General features: G+C 39.0%; 1 protein-coding gene across 1 annotated transcript; it reads right to left on the bottom strand.

The window, feature by feature from the left end:
* Positions 1–9,424: 9,424 nt before the first annotated feature.
* Positions 9,425–14,601, bottom strand: LOC149247045 (uncharacterized). Its single transcript, XM_089443204.1, has 3 exons — positions 13,081–14,601; positions 9,778–12,912; positions 9,425–9,601 (listed from the first exon to the last, which is right to left on the bottom strand). The coding sequence occupies exons 1-3, from the start codon at positions 14,599–14,601 to the stop codon at positions 9,425–9,427; spliced, it is 4,833 nt and encodes a 1,610-aa protein (XP_089299330.1).
* Between the last annotated feature and the right edge of the window lie 8,822 nt (positions 14,602–23,423).

Raw genomic sequence — 23,423 nt, 5'->3', positions numbered from 1 at the left:
TGGAGCCGTCCATGCAGGATAACACCCCAACATTGTTTCAAGGAAGTAGTTGCTGAACACGAGTTCTGCGAGAGCCAACGGTTCATTCTCGCCATTGAGCGGAGTGACATTATGCTTCATGTACCTCTCGGATTCTACCCAGATTTGGTTGCACTTGCCCTTTTATGGAAGCCACATGTGGGACCAGTCTGTAGAAAAATATCCATCCAACTTGCTGGACCAATCCCTACTGAGTAATAGACCATATGCTTCCGAATGTCCATGACCACTATATTGATGCATTGGTGGACTCGACAGTCATGGGATAGTCAGATGATCACATCACGTAGTTCACCAATGGATGGTACATATGTTCTATCAAGTTAAATGATTCTCGTGGATGTTTCTCTCCATTGTGCATTGATCCTCTTAGCAATGGAGAGTAGCATGACATTGGTTATCATGACAGAATCAACCAAGAAGTTGTGAACATTGTAGTTGGAGACTTCAAAAGATAACAGGAATGGAGGGAAACCTGATTTTGCTTCTTCCATCCGGAGTGTATTAAGCACATTCGAAAGTGGTCTAGAAGGTGTGATTGCTCCCTTGCTAGTAGAGGTTGCATTGTCCGTCATTATCTGTCCCAAAGCACGCAGCAGGATATCTCGCTGACTCTAGATCTTAGCCAACTCAAACAAATTGATGTTTGCTCAATTTTTATTCATGTCACTAATAATGTTATAATCTAGAGGTGGTAGACTAACCGAGGTGTCCGGGGTGGAACGGATGTTTGTGTTTTCTGGCAGAGTGTTATGCAATTTGCTACTCATGGACCTACTCTAACCCACCGCAGTCTTTTCAGACTTGTTTTTTTTTTGTTGCTTCGAGGCAGCCTGTGGGTCGGTCTTCCTTATCAATAGTATGACCTTTTGTTACATCTCCTTAAGTGTGGGGGGATCCCCTTTACTTCTAAGACTGTAATGGTCAGTTTACTTCCGGGGCTGCTTCTCGGTGTTCGTCTTTTCCATTGTTTGCAAGCACTGTTACATGTTCACCACATGCTAAGAGCTTTATGACTCATCAAGTGCAACCTCTATATCGTTATATGTGTCTCATGGTTGCTCCTGCATATCGATTCCTGCCTCAAGTGTACGACTATAAAAATTATTTATGACTCACTTCCAACCCTGGCAAGAGTCCTTAGGATGATGTTCTTCGTGGAAAGAACAAAATTCCAGATCTACACATTGTTTGAGCTAGAACACGGGCTTCTGCATAGTTTTTGGAATGAATTAGTCACTGTTTGATGAGTCAGTTGATGAAATGATTGCCTTTCTCTATCTAGGCGGGTGACTACTTGCCAATGTGTCTAATCTACATTGTTTGAGTCTGGACATTTTAGTGGACAAGCTCTTGACAAGATGAGTGAGGGTCTCAATGTCGGTTCCTTCCTTGTCTCTACCCTTGCTCGTCGTTGCTTGGGTGATCCAGATTTAAATAGGAATGTAACAAATTATAGATATAACCATAAATACAAAGATGTAGTAGAAATAACACTTCATTTAATTAATATAAAATACTGAAATATGCTTACAAACAAAATGGAAATAAGACTAGCTCGGGCGATGGTAGCTTATCTCTGAGAAGAGATGTGGTGGCTACATCCCTCTGAACTATGTTACAATGAGGCTTGAAGGCCTATTTATTATTGAGAAACAATGGAAAACCCTAAACATCCAAAACCCTAACCCTAGGAGATGAAGCGCCAAACTATGGGCCCCGTTTGGGTAAATTGGTACATCAACCTCCCGACGTCGTAACTTTGGCATACAATCTTCGTTTGACATGCACCATTAGAAAGATCTATCCAAGGAATACAAATTTTGAGCAACTAACATTAAACCACAACCCATTTTGGTTCCAATTTTCCCCAAAAAACATTGTTTAGGGCCTCAAAACGGCTCCAGAAGTTTAGGACCCGAAAATTTTTCAAAAATAGTAAATTGTGCTACAAATAAGGAAACTAAATGAAACAATGGTGGGGGTCCAAGTGGAATAGGCAGGTGACCACCAATATCCACTTGGATCATTGGGACTGCCGTCTCACATCCTTGGAGTCCTTCGTCGATTGATCATCCTTGATGACTCCAACTGCACGCAGTTCTTTCTCAACACTGATAGCCTCTTCATAGTTTTCCAATAGTGTTAGTCTCACAGCTCACTTGATGAACTACGCAATGTTGTTTGGCAGTGCAAATGTGTAGTAATCAGTGGTGATGGAGTCATGAGGCTTAGTGTCTGCTGGGAATCTACTTAGTATACGCGTGAACCTTTGATTGAAATCACTCACTTTCTCTTTTCCCTCCATCTTGAGGCTTCCCAATTCTTTGAGTAGCATGATTGGAGTCTTGTCATAAACAAAATTTTCAAGGAACATACGTTTGAACGAACCCCAATTCCGTATAGAGTTTGGTGGAAGCCTGTGATACCAATGAGCTACCTGGCTGTCCAAGGTACATGGAAACAATCTACATGGTACGTCGTCATAACGTACCTCAAGGGTCTACAGCTATAGGTAGAAGTTATCTAAGTGGTCTTCACCTTGACCACACTGTTAGGGTTAAACTTGATGTTAATTCTCTCTGCTTGCTTTGGAATCTTGTGTAGAACACCGGGAGAGCCAATGGTCCCTGAGTTATCCATTCAAGATTTGGGTCAGTCATCTCTTCGTCCTCTTTATACCCTTCCTCTCCTTCAGAGTCTGATGTATTTGAATCTGAGTATGTTGGTTTGTTTCTGCCTTCACCTCCTCCGTTGCCTTCCCCTCTGCCCCCTATACCCAAGTTTGATCACGAGACCACAAGAGTGCTTTGTTCACTTTGCTAGAGGATGGGATTTTCATTTCGTCTTCGATAGCTTCTCTTAGACCTTCAAGTGTGGAAAGGGTTGCTTCTTCCACTGACGATACAACAACACTCGTAGGAGTTCCCTTTGGCTTCCTCATTGCACATGGAAGATGTTGTCTATTAGGGATCAGTCTTACTACTTTCGCGAACTCCCGAGTGATGGGGCGAATGGAGTGAAGGTGTTGATCTGAAGTCTCATGCTCAACACTAGGAGGTGAGGAGTAACCAACCATTGGGTCGCGTGTAGGTGTGAGAGAGTATGAGTTACTGCCTTTACCAAATGTTTGTTGAATGAGCGTGAGGGGAATTTCAACCATGTACAGCTGGCTACCCTCCTTCTAGCACTAGAAATGTTGACGGTGCTGGACCTGCCAACATTCAGGGGATCACCCTGGTATGAAGTCTGAACTAGACCTCACACTGTTTGGTGTGGGAGTCCCATCCAATATGATGGCCTGGTTGCCATTGTCTTAAGGATTTGCCTCAACTCTTGGTTGTCAACACAGGAGAGTGGTTCGCTTTGTCTTTAAGAAGTGAGGTTCGCGTGCCTGGTGAGTGTAAGTGTACTTGTGTCAATGGTTCTTTCACTGTGAGGGGAAGAGAGTGAACATGAGTTCCAAGTTGAAAGGGACCAGTCCCAATTGGGCTAGGAACACACAACCCAAAAGGACATGCACAACTTTCGGCGAAGCAGTCCACTCGGATACGACTGTCACAACATACAAGTTAAGATAACACATGCAGCACTCACGAATCAGTCCAAGATGAATGTGATGGTTGTTGTAGCAAGGTTCATGTGAAATGTTTGTCTGAAGTGTGCCAGAGTAGTCGACATGGATGGGACAACATTAACAACATATACAACACATTTCCATTAATAGGTGATGCATTACAACAAATGAATCAGTTCAGATGTAGAACACATGGTTAAAGAAACATGCATTAGAAGTGTTAAAGATCATTCTTACAACAAATACAATACATGTATGAAAACGTGTTGGCCTGTTAACAGGCTTCTAAATTAAGAGAAAGTTACAAGACACATCGTTACACCATACATCACTAACCCCATTAGTGGGGCGTTGGAGCCACTACTTACTCCTCAAAGAAAAGATTACAGACTCTCTTGTCTATGTGGGAGGAGTTGAGGTGAAAAGTTCTTTCATGTACAAATGAGGGGGGTATTTATAGCCAAGGGTGAAACTGACCCTTGTGGCTATTCGACTACCCTCATGACCATTCGAATTCCATGACTCTCTGACTTACTGACTCTATGTTCAACAAGTGGGTCTCTTGGACTTCCACGTAACATCACATTGATTAACAACAAGCCCATAGTAGAGATGTGGGCAACATGACTCATGACTTGACTCGACATGACTTGACAAGACAATGTTGGTACGTTCATGCTGCTGCTGGAGTGCATGTCGAGCTACAGTGCTACTAAGTGATGGATGTCTTCATGGTGTATCATAGTTTCACCTCCGCATGATGAAGTGTGTGGAGTCTTTGATGGTCCTTGGTTTGCTTGATGAAACTCTAGCATGTTGTTCCTTTCTTTCATGTTTGAAGGCTCGACAAGCTCACTGGTTCACGAAGGTGCATGATCGTTCGTCCGCTTCACATGCTTCGTTCATTCGTCTGTTGGTGAGCCTGTCCATCTGCATGTGCTCCCTTCATTCATCCTGTTTGTCATCTTGACATGTTTGTGGGTGTATCTGTACCTACAATCACTCATGATGAGACGACATCAAATCCAAAACCTGCTAGTCTACCATGACACATGATCATTCGAATGTGGGTGACCAGGAGAGGCTGTAGGGTTGTGATGCAACATGATGGCCCTGCGCAACTACCGATGAAAGCTACGCAAGATTCACTGAGAGATGGAGACAGGCGATCTGAGTCGACAATGACTAACTGCAAGGTCTATCTCGGCTGGGAGGCAAAATTGTGCAAATTTTGGGAGGAACAGTCCAAGCTGCTGGAAGGCAAGGAAGGCATGCTTTGTGCATTTTCCGGAACAAACAGTCAGCAAGGGCTAGATAGCCAAATTTGTGTAATTTTCTAGTGGAACAGGCCGGGCTGCATGAGTGGTCAGAAGGTAGGGATTGCACAATTTTTATGTGGAACTGTCTGGGAGACTGGCAGCCAGATCTGTGCAATTCCTAGAGGGAACTGTGAGTTGGTTGTTGGGGTCATTAGTAGCCAGACTTGCGCAATTCCCAAAGGGAACTGCCAGTTGGTTGTTGGGGTCACTGGCAACCAGACTTGCTCAATTCCCAGAGGGAACTGCCAGTTGGCTGCTGGGGTCACTGGCAGCTAGACTTTCGTAATTCCTAGAGGGAACTACCAGTTGGCTGCTCAGTCACTGGCAGCAAAAACTACGCAATTCCTAGAAGGAACATGCAATCTGCTACTGGGAGCTACTGGCTGGGAAAACTACATTAAGTTCGGGAGATCGGCCTACTGATCATCTATGCACAATTTCTGCATTGAGTTGACTGATGGGTAACGGGAGGCCTACTCATCAGCATTGCGCAATTTCTGAGATGACTAGTCGTTCGATTGTCCGAGTGGCCAGCATGAGTGCTAATTGAATTGCTTGCGGGCAACACAGTTTGAAAGAACTAGCTTGGTGCTTTTGCACTATTCTGGTTAACAGTCGATCAAGTCGAAAGCAGGGTGATGGTCTGGCTATGAGTGAGGAGTTTGGTCGTCAGAACTTCAGCGAACATGACTGTGTAAACAATCGTGAGATGCATAAGTGAACATACGGACACACACTCACATGACTTGATGATGAAATGACTAAACCATCCAGACACACATGTTCAACATGACTGACCGACGATGCAAGCGACAAGTGCGACACTTGTGATTGATCGTTCATGATCAAGACTATGCTTGTGCGACAGTGAATATGACTCTATGTGTGAGTGCAATAGATGCCTTCATGGTGAACACAACAAACACATACGAAGCAAGGACTTCGAGCATAACCAGAAAACAGTCGCAAGCATGACTTAGACATCAACATGCAGAGACTTGAGTGCAATAATCAAGCAAGGTGAATGTAAAGACTCAAATGAGCTCATGGGTGAACCCGAGTGTGTGCAGTCATCAAGTGAAACTCTCCAAGGGAGGCTCCAAAAGTGGTGCAAGTGAAAATTTTGGAGGGTGGTTGTAGCCGCTACAACAAGGTGTAAACTTTTCCTCCAGTTTTACGGTGAAAACTTTTCCTCTAGTTTTACATTGCACTAAAAAACCATATTTATATTTGAAGAGATTTGATCATTCTTAATATTCAATAAATCCGAAATTAAAATAAATTTACATTAATTATTTATAAATACTTTTATTAATATTTTTTATATTTTATAAAAATTAAAAAGATATATATAATATTTAAATATATATAACGCTTCGATTAAAAAGTTTCCTTGCAGAATACATTATCATTCATTATTTTACATGTCATGAATATATATATATATATATTAAATTTTTTTATATCTAAATATTAATAATAATTTATATTTAATTTATGTTTATTTTCATTTTAAATATTATATGTTAAAAAATTAAACATTACATTTTTCTAGAAAATTCTTGTGTTATTATAAGGATTGATCACTTCAAGTTTAGGGAAGTTATTGAAATTGAAAAACAGTCTATCACGTTGAATAGGGATGATGAATGGAAGATTAGTAGTTCTTGAGTTCTTAAGTTCTTGGATTCCCTAAGTTTGTACCCTTCCCTTCTCCTTTCTTTCTTAGTGTTGTTTTCCCCTCTTTTAAATTGATTCCAATGTTTTTTTTCTTTACTTCATTTTTTTCATTTTCATTGTTACCTTTATCTCTTGTTTGATTTTAGTTTCCTTATTTATAATTAATCTATTCCTATTATTATTACTAATTTTAACCTTTTATTATTATAATTATTATTTATTTATTTATTTTTCTAAAATTATTAATATTATTATTTTAAAGTAATATGATTAGATAAAGTAATATTATTATCATTATTATATCATAGTAATAACATTAAGCCAAAGTTCACTCAGGGATCTCAGAAGAAGCAGTGGCATACTACAAAAATAACACAATGAGTAAGGAAGGAGAGAGCTCGATCAATTACAACAAGAAGAACCAGCGAACTCAGGAACAATCAATCTACAATGAATCTATGATTTGTAAATTTACATTCCTAGTAGGACAATTTGTTAGGCAATATTCAAGAATAGTCATAAAAATACATGAAATTTTGAACTCAAGCATAGGAGAGGGGACTGCGCTCCCATCTTATTGCTCATTTTATTATCATGCTATAGTAGATTGTAATAGGAACTTGCCAACACAGCTTTTGGTAATATATCAACTACCTGACCTTGTTAAAAAAAAGAGGAAGATTAAGCCAAAGTATTAATACTAAATACTAATAATACTTTTTAGTAATATTAAATTATATTTATTAAGAATAGATTTTTATTTTTTTTTCTCGCTAAAATACTAATCTATTATATACAGAACAAAAGAGACAGTACATTCAAGAGATACATCCTCAGAGGCCTGAAATTGGCACTCTGGTCTGTTTGAGTTCAAAATGGGCTACCTTCGCAGAGGTGCCATGACTAGTTGAGACCTTCCATACCAGGGTTCTTTGTAATTCAAAAAACTTCATCCATGTCAAACTAGAAAGCCCACACAGGGGCAACAAAATGTCTACTACAATATCCCGCGCAGGGGCTTCAGAAAACTTGAAACTAACAAACATTAAAAACTGAAAATAAGAACCGAACGCCGAGGTAAAACCTGAGAGTCGCTGGGGCTGGTGATTCTGCCCAGGAGACCAGCTACTCCTCCGGTTCCTCTTCGACAATCGGATACCACCCGAATCGACTGAATTCCTCCGCAGAAGGGGAGGGGTCAAGGAGGGTATCAGCCTGTTTGGACGTAGATGCCTCCTGAGGTTGAATACGGCTGGGGGCCTGAGCCGCTTCCTTCCCAGGCGAGGCCTGGGAAAATTCTGGCCTTTCACCCTGTTGCATCCCTTGGTGGCGGTGCTCATCGTTGACGGATTGTGCCTCCTCCAGAAAAAGTACTGAGACATGGGCATTAATGCGAGGTCTATCCATCGAGCTATTGAAGGCAAAAATGGCTGAGCCGAATGCAGGTGCAGGGACTGAGTCCTGGTCCGGGCTGTAAGAGTCCATGAATTGTCTGGATTGGATAGGATGAGCAGCAGGAAAGCTATGGCAGCGACAACGACAACAAAAGGACTGGGAACCTTCAGCAGGCGTCCGAGAGGAGCCTCCTCGTGTAGTTCCTCGTCGGCTGAGCAAACGCTCCCGGGGAGGAACCATTGTTGCCCTCGCACTGAAGCTGAAGAGCGAAACGGGATGGGATGGCGGCAAAGGCTGAGAGGCAAGCGGGAGGCGAGAAAAGAAACAAAGGCGAAAAACACACCGAGGTCTTTCAATACCAGAATTACATACAGAATGCAAAGGAGCAGGAGATAATGCCTCCGGGAGGGCCAGAGACCATACCAACACCTGACCTGAGAAGACCGAACGCCAAGCATGAAACTGCTTGTGCTGAACCCCCTCCTCACCTTTCTTAAACCCTGCTTCCCATTCTCAAACCGCGAAAGCCATAACTGCTCTTTGCTGACGGACCTGCAACTTGAATGCTGCATTGAATGTCGACTTACGGTGAGCCTCGACCTATATTCCATGGCGGCGAACTGACGGGGGAGAATGTCCTTATGCCTGAGGCATCACATGCCTGGCATGTGTCTCCTCTCTATCTGCTGGCGTGTCACCTCCATCCAGGGGGGCAGCCTCTCTTTGGATCAGACTTTCGCACTCCTGGACCTGGAGATTGTTAGGAATTATATTCGTATCTCCTGAGAGGAGAGTTTGATCATTTTCAACCCCTATGTTGGCAAGGAGATCAGCTACCTTGTTACCCCCTCTTTTCGTGTGATTGAAGGAGATGGCTCTATTATTGCGCAAATCTTGTGCAATGGCATTCAATCTAGCCTCTAGCCTCCAGCTAGAAGCAATTTTCCTAGCTTGAGAGCCATTCTGTAAGCGCGTTGCCATGTTTATGAGGATTTGGGAGTCGCCTTCTACAATCAGGGGTTGAAGGTTGAGATTCCGAGCTAGCTGCATACCTTGCCAGAGTCCCTCAAGCTCTGCCGAGTTGTTGGTATCCCATCCCATATTTCCAAAGTAAACCTGCAGGGGAGTGCCTTCATGGTTCCTCAAAATACCTCCAAACCCGGCTGCTCCCGGATTACCTTTGGAGGCCCCATCAAAGTTGAGTTTATAGGAGTACTTGGGGGGGGGGGGGGGGGGGGGGGGGTTCCATGAGCAATTGTCCTTGGTACTGCTTTTGGAGGGACCATTCTTGGGGCTTTCTTGAGGCAGATGCAGTTGCCAATTATTGTAGATGTTTTTCTCGTTATCCATTGAGGGGAGATCCTCCTTTGTCCATGTCCGAAGCGACATCGTTTCTTTGAGATTCTCTAGAAGCCTATTCCAAATTTCTTCGTTTGGAGAGCGCTTGTCTTTGAATATTCGTCTGTTCCTTTCCTTCCAGATGTTCCAGAGGACTAGTCCAGGGATGATGTTCCATAGGCAGTTGAGAATCTCGCTGTTGTAGGGATTCTGTGGCCATTGTCTTATGGAGTTGGTGATGTCGTTCTCCACTCTGCATTTTTTTTGGCATCTGAAGCTTACCTTTTCCCATATCCAATTGGCTAGAGGGCATGCGTCCAAGAGGTGTTGTAGCGTTTCTTCACTTTGATTGCAGTTATGACAGATAGAAGGACCTTGAAAGTTTCGTCTTCTTAGTTTATCCCATGTGAGAATTCTTTTATGACTTACCAGCCAGAGAAAGTAAGAGATTTTGGGCCACGATCCGAGACCCCAGATTTTGCTCCAAATTGGATCTGGGAGAGTGGGGAGGTTGCAAACCAGGTTGTAAGCTTCGGAGGTAGTGTAGGTTCCTTTGGGTTGGTATCCCCATCTAAGGATGTCATTATCTCCATCATACCTAATGTTTCTTTTCTTTAACTCTTTCGCCAATTCTTCTTCCTCACTAGTATTTGTCCTATTGAGAATATGGTTAATCGGTCTCCATTTTCTGAATCCGTGCTCTATCTCTTGCATCCAGAATTGGTGTATTTTTTCCTGCTGCTGTTCCTGCCTGTCTGGTATTTGAGATGGATGGAGCACACTGATAAGCTTAGGCATCTGGTTCCAAGCATCTGTCCAGAATCTTGCCGTGCGACCATTCTTTATTTCCCAGAAGCTGTGCTTCTGTATTAGCTGATAGTGCTGTTTGGCCGCATTCCAGATTAGCGACCCCTTCTCGGTAGGAGTGAATCTTATAAGCTCCTCCTGAGGTCTACTGTCGGCATATTTGGCAGTCCATATCTTTACCCAAGGCTTTTCTGAATTAGTGACCCATTGCCACCAGATCTTGGCATTCATAATGGAATTGCTGTGCTCAGGGTCCCTTAGCCCAATACCTCCCTTGTTTTTCGGTAAGCAGACAGTAGACCATTTGACCAGAGCCCATTTGCGGTTTGTAGCCGAGCTGCCCCATAGAAAGTCACGCTGAATGTTCCTTATTCTCTTTAGAACCCATTTTGGCGCTGCAAGGATTGTGAACAGGTAGAGAGGCATGGCCTGAAGAACTGACTTAATGAGCACCGCACGACTAGCAAGATTTAGAGTTCTGTGAGTCCAGAGGTTGAGTCGAGATTCCAGCTTCTCTAAGAGAGAGCGCCATGCGGGATTCTTTAAGGCTGAAACAGCTAAAGGGGCTCCGAGATATTTAGAGGGAAGGGTTGCTGAGGGAAAGCCTAGAATACGAGTTACAGCCGATTTGACAGACGGAGGAGTGTGGAAGAAAAAAATCTGAGATTTGGAGCAATTGACGTTGGTGCCAGAGGCTTCCGAAAAATCATTGAGAAGGGTTTTTAGGCAAGAGGCCTCCTGGACAGAGGGGTAGCCAAAAAGCATAGTGTCATCAACGAATTGCTGATGAGAGGTAGCTGGAGTGTTATGGACAGAAATGCCTTTGAGCTGGTGAGAGAGGAGGGCATGCTTGATGTGCCGGCCGAGGCCCTCAGCCATAAGAACAAACAGGAAGGGGGATAGAGGATCCCCTTGCCTAATACCCCGAGAGGGTTTGAAGGGGCGTGAGGGGATACCATTTACAAGAATGGAGAGGTGGGTGGATGTGATGAGACTCATGATCCAACGAATCCACATGGGGCAGAAACCAAAGGCTTTTAACATATGATGAATGTAAGTCCAGCTAAGTTTATCGAATGCTTTGGAGAGATCCAGCTTAAGAAGCATACCTGCCTGCTTTGAGTGCTTGAGGGAGTGAACAATTTCGTGCGTGAGGATAATGCCATCCATTATCTGTCGCCCTTCTACGTACCCCGACTGTTCAGGAGATATGAGCAGAGGTAGGAGGGGTTTTAGCCTGTTTGCAATAACTTTAGATATAACTTTGTATATGACATTACAGAGAGCTATTGGCCTAAATTTATCAGGGGTTATAGATTCCTCCTCTTTGGGGATGAGAGTAATGAAAGTAGAGTTGAGGGAGGGAAGTATCCAGCGTAGGGTCCTTGATTCTTCTACTATCTGCCAAATCTCCAGTTTGATCATGTCCCAGAAAGCATGAAAAAAAGTGGTGGTGAAGCCGTCTGGGCCAGGGGCCTTTCCCTCTTTAAGCTGTGACATAGCCTCATCCACTTCCTGGGGGAGAATAGGGCGGAGGAGAAGCTCATTGTGTTCCTCCGTGATGAGCTTTGGTACATTGCTGGTTATCTTTCCGATAGCCTGTTGCCGATCTGCTACCTGTTCCTGGTGTACCTGATGGAAGTGATTGAGGATGACCTCTTCTATATCTTCATGCTTCTCTACTTTCGCCCCTTCTAGATTTTGGATGAAAGGAATGTGATTGTGCATCCTCCTCTGCACAGTGGTTCTGTGGAAGAATTTGGTGTTGCGTTCTCCCTCCTTCAGCCATCTGACCCGAGATTTTTGCCTCCAGTAGATTTCCTCCTGCTTCCTCCTTTCTTCGAGTTTGCTGTGGATGAGCCTTTCCTGTTCCAGGGTGGCCTCCGAATGCCCTTCTGTGACTATTTTTTGGTGGAGTTCCTCCAGTTCCTGATTTAGATCTTGTTGCGCCTTAAAAATGTTCCCGAAAGTCTCCCTGTTCCATCTCTTAAGGTGGTATTTAAGAAATCTAAGCTTTTGTTGGAACTGATACATTTTTGACCCTTCTGGGGGGATGAAGGCTGCCCAGGTAGTTTTAACAAAATCTCTGAATGCAGGGTGTGAAAGCCAAAACCCTTCAAATCGGAAGGGTCTTTTTGTCAAATCACCTGGTCTTTGCCATTGTAAAGCAATCGGCCAGTGATCCGAACCAGTATGCGCCAAAATTGCAGCTGAGATGTCGCCTCCTAGATGGACTGCGTTGTCTGAGATGAGGAATCGGTCCAGTTTAGAGGCGATTTGATGTTTTCCAGCCCTGCGATTGCTCCAGGTGAAAGTTCCATTGCAGAATGGCATGTCTATGAGAGATGCAGTTTGGATGAAGTCCTTGAAGCGAGCAACTTCGGGTTCCATTCTGCTTCTTCCTCCTTTCTTCTCCTCGCTTTTAGTAATCATGTTGAAGTCTCCTCCGACAATCCATAGAGGGTACCTCCTGTTACTGTTCAGAACTTCTATTGTGTCAATGAGTGCTATTTTGCTTCCAGTGTCTTGCGGGAAGTATACATTTGATATATTGCCATGAATGTTGGTGCCCAATATGTGAAATGCCGCCTGAATGAGGTTATGAGAGGCGTGAAAATCTGAAAGGGATACCTCTTGGGTATTCCAAATTATAGCAAGCCCTCCTGAGGCTCCTGAGGCGTCAACCGCGACCGATCGACAGCCTGGCCAAGCTTTAGAGAGTATACTGCCTAGTGTGGAGCTGTTACACTTGGTTTCCTGGAGAAAGCACATCTGAGGCTTTTCCATTTTAATCATGTTTTTTAGCATTCTGAGTTTTCCAGGGCCGTTAAGCCCTCTTATGTTCCAGGATACGAGCTTCATGGTTCAACTATTTATAGAGGGTTTGTAGTACTTCGTCAGTTTTGCGTACCTGCCTGAATCTACCAGGATTTTCCCAATCTCAATCGTTCTTTGGAGATCTGTTTTTCTACCTCTCTTTTTAGTGTCTTTTGGGCGGAGGCTGCCATCCCAATGGCTTCCTGGTTGTATCCCAAGTAGGTGCTGATGATAGGCCCTGGAGATGACCAATTCCAGCTTATTGAGTTGAGTCTCTGATATTGTGTCGTAAGCTTTCTTTTTGCAGGCTGATTCTAGTTCCAGAATGTCAAGGCCAATTAGATCTATGCTTTCTGGCTCTTCTTCCATTTGTTGCACTTGATTGCTTTCCTCTGTATTGATCTCTGGGTTCTGGGGGAGGTCTGCCTTTCCATCAACTTCCATGTCCTTATGGATCTCTGCTGTATCTTTCTGACTTCGGCTGAGGATAGTGGGAATGATAATGGTGGGTTGAGAGAGCGAAGGAGAAGCTGAGGGGGGAGGATGGGCGGATGAAGAGGGCTGAGAGGGGTTTGTCTCAGAAATCGGAGGTTGTTCATCTGAGGACTGCGCAAGGATTTCAAAGCTATTCTTGGTTTCAGGGCTATTGGAATTTTTTTGCTGGGGCATAAACCCATTCTGGTGCTTTTTAGATGTGCGCTTCCTACTAGGGACTTTGATAAAGCCTTCTTGGGTTTGGGTTTCGGGGAGATCAGGGGGATTGGCCTTGGCGTTTAGAGGGCAATCCCTGAAAAGATGCCCCAGGGCATGGCACTTCCTGCAGCGGAAGGGAACATGCTCGTAATCGAGAGGCTGGATCCATTCTTCATCTCGGTGCGCAAGAGTAACCGATTCTGGTAAAGCTTCATTCAGTCGAATGAAAACACATATTCGGGCATAGGAAATGTACTTACGCGATTTGGTTTCTTCTGCCACTCTGATAAATTCCCCTACTCCGTTTCCTATGCCTTTGAGAATGTCCTCGTCCCAATATTCGTCTGGAAGAGAGTACAGTCTGATCCAGACCGGCGCCCATGTGAGATCTTCTTTGTCGGGATTGAATCTTGGAATCCATTCCCTCAGATATAGTCCTGCTGAGTTGAAGAAGTAAGGCCCATTTCCTAGAATCCTGTATTTATCCTCCAGGCAAAAGAAGATTGCAGTGAAGAAGCCTTTCGGCCCTAGTTGCAGAGTGACATCTCCCTTGGGTTTCCATTTCACTGCAATCCAACCCTTTAAGGCTCTTTCCGTAGGCCAGAACCCTATGAACTTCCCTATGAGGGCATGATCTTTCATGTACTCTATTCGCCTGTCTATCTTGTCTCCCGGCAACTCTATTCGTGGCCGTTCTTTGGCTACTGGTCTGCATGTGGTTGAGGTGACTTTCTGACTCTCTTTTGCAGTGTCTTTCCCGTCCTGTGTGCCTCCGTCTTTGTCCTCATCCTCTCGTCTTCCCGTATCATTGCCGTCAGTATGATGCTTTTTTCCTTTGTTGAGAATCTCCCTGTCGACCGATCCGAAGGTTACAGTTTGCTCATGATCGTGCAGCGAAGGGGAGGGCTCTGATGCCCTCCCCTGCGGGTTTTCCATTTAGTATTTTCTTTTTATTTATTTATTTTTGAAATTATCACATATATATATAAAAAATCATAGTAATAATTTGAAATCAAAATAATAATTTTGAAATTATATCAAAATGATTATAACATATTATTATAAACTCTTATTTTGAGTAGATTTAATAACTTTTTTATATTAATTTTTTAACCTCTATAATGATTATTTTATTAATTATAAAACTTTATCTTTATCAATTTATTAATTCTTTCGAATTTTATTTCTTTTACTGTTTTGCATTTCTATATATAATTGTTAGTGAGATCAACACTTTTATCTACATTTTAATAAAAAAATTAATAAAAATTGAAATATAATTTATTAAAAACATTCTCTCATGAAATAAAAAAATTAATTTTAAAATTATAAAAACATATAATTACAAATATGGTTCCTTAATGTTTCTAAAATTATTTTAAAGTGACTTTTCACTTTATTAACATGTTCATACATTTGATAAAAGAGAATCCGGTAAGTATAAAACAAAAGCATCTTAATTTTTGGAGAGAATTCGACCTCACAGATTTTCTTTAATACAAAATCTACATATCCAAAAAGATACATATATCTAACTTTTTGAAAACAAATTGACATGGCAATTTTTTATAAGGTAAGTATAAAAGGACATAATTTTTGGAGATAATTTGACATGACAAATCATTTTGTAATACAAAATTCATATTGTCACATTAAGTTGTACTTGAACTAAAAAATAAAATGTTACATATAAAGTAAAAAGTATCGGCAAAGTATAAAGTTTGATGCGTAATTATTTTTAATTAAGATATGAAATTAATTTTGAATATTGAATTTTTTAATATATAGAGATAAAGAGATTTATTTGTTTTCGTGTCCAGTAGATTTGGTGTTAAGATGTATTTAAGTTTGGTTTATTTTTATTTTTTTTAAATAAATTATATTTCATGTATATATCATAAATTTTTAATATTATAGATCAATTTTATTTTTATTACTATCTTATTTTTATAGGATTGTTTGTATTTTTTATTTTATTTTGACTAAATTGAAAAATTTACATCACATTAATTATATATATATATATAATTTGCCTTAGTCAAAATGTTAAACATTACATTACAAAATATCTATCATACTAAGATAGAGAACGCCCAAGTACATAGTAATTTAATACTTACAATTTGACAAGATGCTTAACTGTGGATATTCAGCTTCATTTTATTGTGGATATTATTAACTATTGTGGATATTATTAACTTGTAAATATTATTATTGTGGATATTAATATTATTAACTTGTAAATAGGATTGGTTACAATACCATGGCTTATCAATATCACATGTCTAAAAACCATAACTCATTTCGCAATCTAAATATATTAATTTACTTTAATTTAACAATACTTTTTACCTAAATCCTAAAGAAACAAAAATTAATTACATTTGAGATATATGTGAACCCTTTATGTTATTACTACTAAAAATATTACGTGTAAATTCCATAGGCATTAAATCAAGGTTTTAATAAAATTAAAAATAAGAATACTTCTATATATAGATATGTGAAATTTGTATAAGATAAACAATATTATGAATAGTAAGTCTAGATCAATGGTGAGTCTAGATCCATCTTAACTTTACATGTATCAAGTGGAGTAAGATCAAATTTCTCAAGGTGCAACCCTTTTCTCCAGTTTCACACTCAAAAAAGAAATTTACATCTCAAGAGATTTGATCCCTCTTAACACTTAATAAACCAGAGCTATAATAGATCTAAACTAATTATTTATAAATACTTTTATTAATATTCAAAATAATAATAATAATAAAAAAAAAATATACTTTATGAAAATATAAATAAATACAATTAATTAATATATATATATATAAACTTCACATAAAAAGTTTTTTTTAAGATAACTTATCATTCATTATTTTGACTTTCATTAATAACAATATATGAATATTATTGATATACTAAAACATATTTATTATAAAACATGTAGTCTAACTTATAGATAAAATAAAAAAAATTCACCGGACTCCAACGAAACAATTTCATATGTGATTTTTTTGCTCATAGAGATTTCTGGAGTAGAACTATGTAATCTTTGGGATCATGTTTAAATCTTTAAACCTGATCTCCCAATTAGTAGATCCCAAAACCTTGAACCTGTTCTAAATTTTCCTCAACTCCACTTTGTTCTCTTCTAAAGGAAACATCTATGAACAGACAGAAGGTACAAATATGCCCCCCCCTGCCACTTTTCTCCAGTAGTTGCTAACATCTTTATGGAACGCTTTGAAACTAGAGCTCTCAATTCTTGACATCTCAAACCCAAATGTTTGTTATGGTTTGTTGATGACACCTTTTTCATTTGGAAACATGGTCGACCTACACTTGATGCTTTTTATTCCCATCTTAATAACATTTCCCCTTATATCCAGTTCAACAAGGAATTCAAATGTAATAAATCATTTCCATTCTTAGATGTCCTCATTACTCGCATCCCTAGTGGCTCCCTTTCCCATCAAGTCTATAGAAAAAATACTCACATTGACCATTATATTCACTCTCTTTCTCATCACCACCCATCCAAAAGCTTAGGTGTTCTCAAAACCCTCATCTCCAAAGCTTTAAAAATATCTACTCCCTAGTTTCTTTTAGCGGGAAAATCCCATCTTGTCAAGGATTTCAATGCCAATGGCTTTTCCTCTGCGTAGATATTAAATCCTTCCATTATGTTTCTCACCCTAGATCCTCCAATTTGGACCTCTCTCCCTCTTGTGGCCAAGTCACCCTCTCATACATTAAAGGAACCACTGATCTTATTGCGAATATTTTGGCCAAGAAAAACACAAAAACTGTATTTAAACCCTATAAAACCCTCAAGCAATTGCTCCGATTAGCCAATGATATATCAAATCCCATGCAAGGATCAGGGGTTTACCAGAGCCCACGTTCTTGTGAAAAATCTTACATTCACTAAATTGGTCATCCTTTCAAAGCCTGCCTCAAGGAACAAATAGTCGATACCAACCATAATCGTCTTTCAAAATCTTTCATCATTGAACACTCATTTAAGTCCAAGAACTTAATTTGTTTCTATTAATAAAAAATCCTAACCTCTATACCATTCTACAACTCTCAGATTATTCAAGAATCCCTCAAAATCGAGAAGAGCCCTAATAACCTTAATAGGAAAGATAGTTACAAGCTTAGTCAATCTTGTAAACTCCTAATCTAGAATCTCACCCATTGGTTCCTAACCCTCTAAGCCTTCCTTTTCTTTTAAAAAATTATAAATGTTCTAATTTTATTTTTTGTTAATTCAGTCATTCTTCAATTAGAAAGTTCTAACTTTATTATACACCAATCATATTCTTATTATTTAATTCTTATTCCCTATTAATTCTTTTTATGTTGAAAGTCGTATTGTAATCCTTATTTTAATTAAATCCTTTTTAATTTTTAAACTTCATTATTTCATTTTTAATCTTTATAATTTCTACTTTTATCTTATAATTTTCAATTTTCTTCAATTAATTCTTAATCTTTTATTTCAATTAAAAACTTGGTCAATTTTAACTCATTTTTATTGTTTAATTATTAATTTTAATTCTCAACAACCTTTTTCTTAATTAATTTTTAGTTGTATTCTTATTTTAATTAATTGTTAATTCTCTTTAACTTTTTCAATTAATAAATATATATTATTAATTTAAAACTTAAAATTGTAATTTTTTTACCTAATTCTTCTTATGGTCAAAAGTGAAGTTGGTCAAATAATTTTTAAATATTAGTTTTATTGAACTTTTTTATTACGTCTAGATTTTTTTGTCTTATAATTAGCACTCGTTTACTCACAAGGGGACTCTTTGGTCCCTAATGATGGATAGAGTTACTAGAAGGATCCCATATATTACACAATTCTACTCCGAAAATCTTGATCAACAATATGAATAACTATGAAAATCTCCAATATCTTATATCTAGCCTCCACAGAAAGGCATATCTCAAAGAGATCAAATTATATTATTTGAGAAATTGTGCATCAAGATAGGGTCAACTCCTCTTCGATCATATCCAATTTTCCCTGTCCAATAAAATCCCCGCCCTATTCCATTGCTTCGTCCCCTTCGAATAAATCCTCTCCTAAAAAATACTCTCCAACCCTATGAGGTTCGACCTTATCTCATTCATTTTATAATGATGATAGCTCTAATAATTCAATTCGTTTTTACAACTTCCACAATGATCCCCCAATAATACTATTTGAAATCTTAATATAACCCCTTTTAATAATCCCTAAAGTAATAACATTGGTTTCTCCAATGTTTATGAGAAGAGTCTTCAGCAAAAATCACATCCAAATTCATATTGCTGACGTGTTTCGAACCAACGAGTGTGGTTCATCCTCAGGACGACTTGAAAAACCAGATCAAGGCTGCATGTTAAATAGGTAGAGCAGTTCATCCTATGACTATATTTGACTTGGAAAACAGTTAAATTGGTTGGGCAACTAGATTGGACCACTTGCTACTAAGTAATGGCTACATTTGATTACTAATTTTAATTCGGCTCTTTCCCTACATCTTAATATTTTTTCTCTTTATAATGTTGATCCCTCTAATTCAATTGATTTGATTGATAATAAGCTAGATAATTATTTACCTAAGGTTGATTCCTTGTCACTTCCCTCAACCACTTCTTCTCCCATTCTAGACCTTCTTATGTTGTAAACCAATTCTTGCTTGTTATAGATTCCCCCCCTCCAATTCCTGAAAAAAGTGTCGAGCTTCGTACTTTCTCCTCACAAGATTCCCATTATAGAGATCCTTTGCTCCATTGAGCTTATTTCCCAAACCCTTCCTTCTTACATTGCGGAAGAAATCTGTCAAGACTGTGGCAGGACTTTATGCCGTGCTAAACCACCTAATCCTAACTTATCAAAAGAACAGATCTAAGCCATGAGGCACCTCAATGATAACACTTATGTCCTTGTCCCCAAAGCTGACAAAGGTAATGATATGGTTATCATGAACACAGAGGACTATGAAACCAAGATGACACAACTATTGTCTCCTTATTCTTATAAAATCCTCCCTAAGAACCCATTTCATGCCATTACTTACTTGGTCACTAAAGCCATCAAGTCTTCCTCTATACATATATGCATTTAGCAGAAGCTCATTCCCAATGCCCCCCAAACACCTAAAATTTGTGACCAACCTAAAATTCATACAGATGTCCCCCTACGTCCCATCGTTAGTGTCATTGGAGCTCCCATCCATGCATTGGACCGATATCTTGCTACCAATATGTAGTAGTTTGTGGGCTCCACTCCCTCATACATCAAGGATTTTGTTGATTTCATTAAAAAGACCAAAAACATCTCAATTGATGAGAATGACTTATTGGTCAGTTTTCACATTGTTTCCCTTTTCACCAAGATCCATATCCCAAAAGCTTTAAACTCGGTCTCTCACTTAGTAGATCCTGAAACGCTAAAGTACCTGATCCAAATTTTCGTCAACTCTACTTTCTTCTCTTTTAAATGCATTATCTATGAGCAGACATAAGGTACAACTATGGGTTCCCCCCATTCTCTGGTAGTTGCTAACACCTTTATGGGACACTTCAAAACCAGAGCTCTCAATTCTTGGAATGTCAAACCCAAATGTTGGTTTTGGTTTGTTGGCAACACCTTTGTCATTTGGCAACACGGTCGGCCTGTGCTTGACACTTTTCATTCACATATTAATAACATATCCCCTTATATCCAGTGTACTATGGAAATCGAATATAATAAATCCCTTCCATTCTTAGATGTCCTCGTTACCTGCCTCCCTAATGGCTCCCTCTCCCATGAAGTCTATAGAAAAAAGGCTCACACTTACCATTATCTCCATGCCCTTTCTCATCACCACCCACCCCAAAATTTAGGTGTTCTCAAAACCCTCATCTCCAGAGCTTCAAAAATCTATGCTCCCTAATTCCTTTCAATGGAAAAATCCCATCTGGTCAAGGATTTCAAAGCCAATTGTTATTCATCTTCTTAGATCTTTAAAACCTTCCATTTTGTTTCTCGCCCTATATCCTCCAATTTAGATCCCTCTCCCTCTGATGGCTAGGTCACCCTCCCATACATTAAAGCAACCATTGATCTTATTGCGAATATTTTGTTCATAAAAAACATAAAAACCATATTTAAACCCCATAAAACCCTCCAACAATTACTTTGATCAGCAAAAGACATATGAGACCTCATGCAAGGATTAGGGGTTTACCAGATTCCATGTTTTTGCAGGAAATTTTATATTGACCAAACTGGCCATCCTTTCAAATCCCGCCACAAGGAACACATAGCTAATACCAACCATAATCGTCTTTCAAAATCTTCCATCACAAATCACTCATTTAAGTCCAAGCACTTAATTTGTTTCGATCAATAAAAAATCCTAGTCTCTATACCATTCTACAACTCTCAGATTATTCGGGAAGAGCCCTAATAACTTTAATAGGGAAGATGGTTACAGGCCTAGACAATCTTGGAAACCCCTAATTTACCATCTCACCCATTGATTCGTAACCCTCTCAGCCTTCCTTTTCTTTTAATTATAAATGTTCTAATTTTAATTTTTGTTGAATCAATCATTGTTCAATTAGAAATTTCTAAGTTTATTATACACAAATCCTAATATTATTATTTAATTCTTATTCTTTATTAATTCTTTAGGTTCAAATTTGTATTGTAATCCTTATTTTAATTAAATCCTTTTTAATTATTAAGCCTCATTATTTCATTTTTAATCCTTATAATTTCTACTTTTAACTAGTAATTTTTTTTATCTTTTTATTAATTCTAAATATTTTATTTCAATTAAAAACTTGGTCAATTTTAACTAATTATTATTATTTAAATATTAATTTTAATTCCTAACAACCCTTTTATTAATTAATTCTTAGTTGTATTCTTATTTTAATTAATTTGTAAATTAATTTCTAACTCTCTTTAACCTTTTTCAATTAAATATATATTATTCATTTTCAAACTTAATTTTATTTTTTTTTACTTAATTCCTCTTATTTTGTCAAAAAGTGAATTTGGTCAAATAATACTTAGTTTTTTTTTCTACTATAAATAGGCTCTTCAACACTAGTTTACTAACAAGGCTCTTTAGTCCTTGATGATGGATGTAGTTACCATAGGAAACATTGGACGGATCCCAAAGATTACATAGTTATAATCCATAAATCTCTATCAGCAATATGAATAACTATGAAAGTCTCCAATAACTTATACCTAGCATCTACGAAGAGAAATATCTCAGATAAATCATATTATTTGAGAAGTTGTGCATGAAGATAAAAAACGAGTTGTTGATTTGGTCTTTCTCAAGCATTACAGAGATGCCAAAATCTTACCTTTTTTCACCTGTCTCCATTTTCCGTAAAAAGGAAGAGATCAAACAAGAATTTTAAACAACACCAACATGACCATCCTCCGTGCTGAAATTCGATTTCTGAGCTATGGACTAAACAAGCTTTCATGCAAAATTGTTTCTATTAACCTTAAACTAGCTTCTTTCATTCGCTCTAATATGTGGGATATTATTGATATTCATTCATTTACAACTGCTCTCAATGAATCCTATCAATCTTCTTTGAAAATCCAAATTCAGAAATTTAATAAGCTTTAGTCCTGTCAATGCATATGTGCTCACAATATTTTTCAGACTCGGGTCATGGATCTCCTTACTTCAAAATTCTACCCATTCTGTCATCAATTATCCTCGTACATTGGTCATCCATTGCCCATGTACCCTCTGGACGTTGACCAACTTGACTATACCCTCCAGGGTTATGATTAACTAGCAACGTTAATCCCTTTCCTCTTGGTTTCTGCCTCCATAAGTAACTCTGGCTTCACCCTTGTCGTTAATCTCCAATGATCCCTCACAATTGCCATCTATTGTAGCTTCCCATCAACTATACAACAACCATCAAAGCATACTCGTGTAGCATAAGATGACCCAACTCTCCTCAAGCCACGACTATTCCTCAATTGGCGTCCCAATCCCTAATCCTATTTCATCATCCACATCGTTTAATTCTAATTATCTTACTTCATCTAATCTAAATTCATCCACTATTCCTCTGGCCAACTCCTCTTCGCTCATATCCAATTCCCCCTATCCAATTAAATCATCGGCCCATTCCTTTGCCTCATCCCCTTCAAATAAATCCTCTCCTAAAAAATACTCTCCAACTCTATCCGATTCGACCTTGTCTCATTCATTTTATAATGATGATACCTCTAATAATTCAATTCGTTGTTAGAACTTACCCAATGATCCCCCCAATAATACTATTTCAAATCTTCATATAACCCCTTTTAATAATCTCAAAAGTAATAACATTGGTTTCTCCAATGTTATTAATTCTGCTCCTTCCCTTCACCCTAATATTTATTCTCCTTATAATATTGACCCCTCTAATTCAATTGAATTGGGTGATAATGATCTAGATAATTATTTACCTAAGGCCAATTCCTCGTCACTTCTGTCAACTACTTCTTCTCCGATTTCAAGACCTTCTTGTGTTGTAAACCTCTCCTCGCTTTTTATTTATTCCCCCAACCTCCGGCTCATAAAAAAGGTTTCAACTTTGTGCTTTCTCCTATCAAGATTCCCATTGAAGAGATCCTTTTCTCCATTGAGCTTATTTCCCAAACCCTTCCTTCTTACATTGCTAACGAAATCCACCAAGACAGTGGTACGATTTTGCATCATGCTAAACTACCTTATGCTAAC

Source organism: Pinus tabuliformis, chromosome 7 (genome assembly GCF_031772625.1).
Source record: "Pinus tabuliformis cultivar Carrire ecotype Pingquan chromosome 7, CPIR1, whole genome shotgun sequence".
NCBI classification, from domain to species: Eukaryota; Viridiplantae; Streptophyta; class Pinopsida; order Pinales; family Pinaceae; genus Pinus; species Pinus tabuliformis.
Note: the sequence above shows the minus strand (reverse complement) of the source record. Positions and strands in the feature narration are given on the sequence as shown.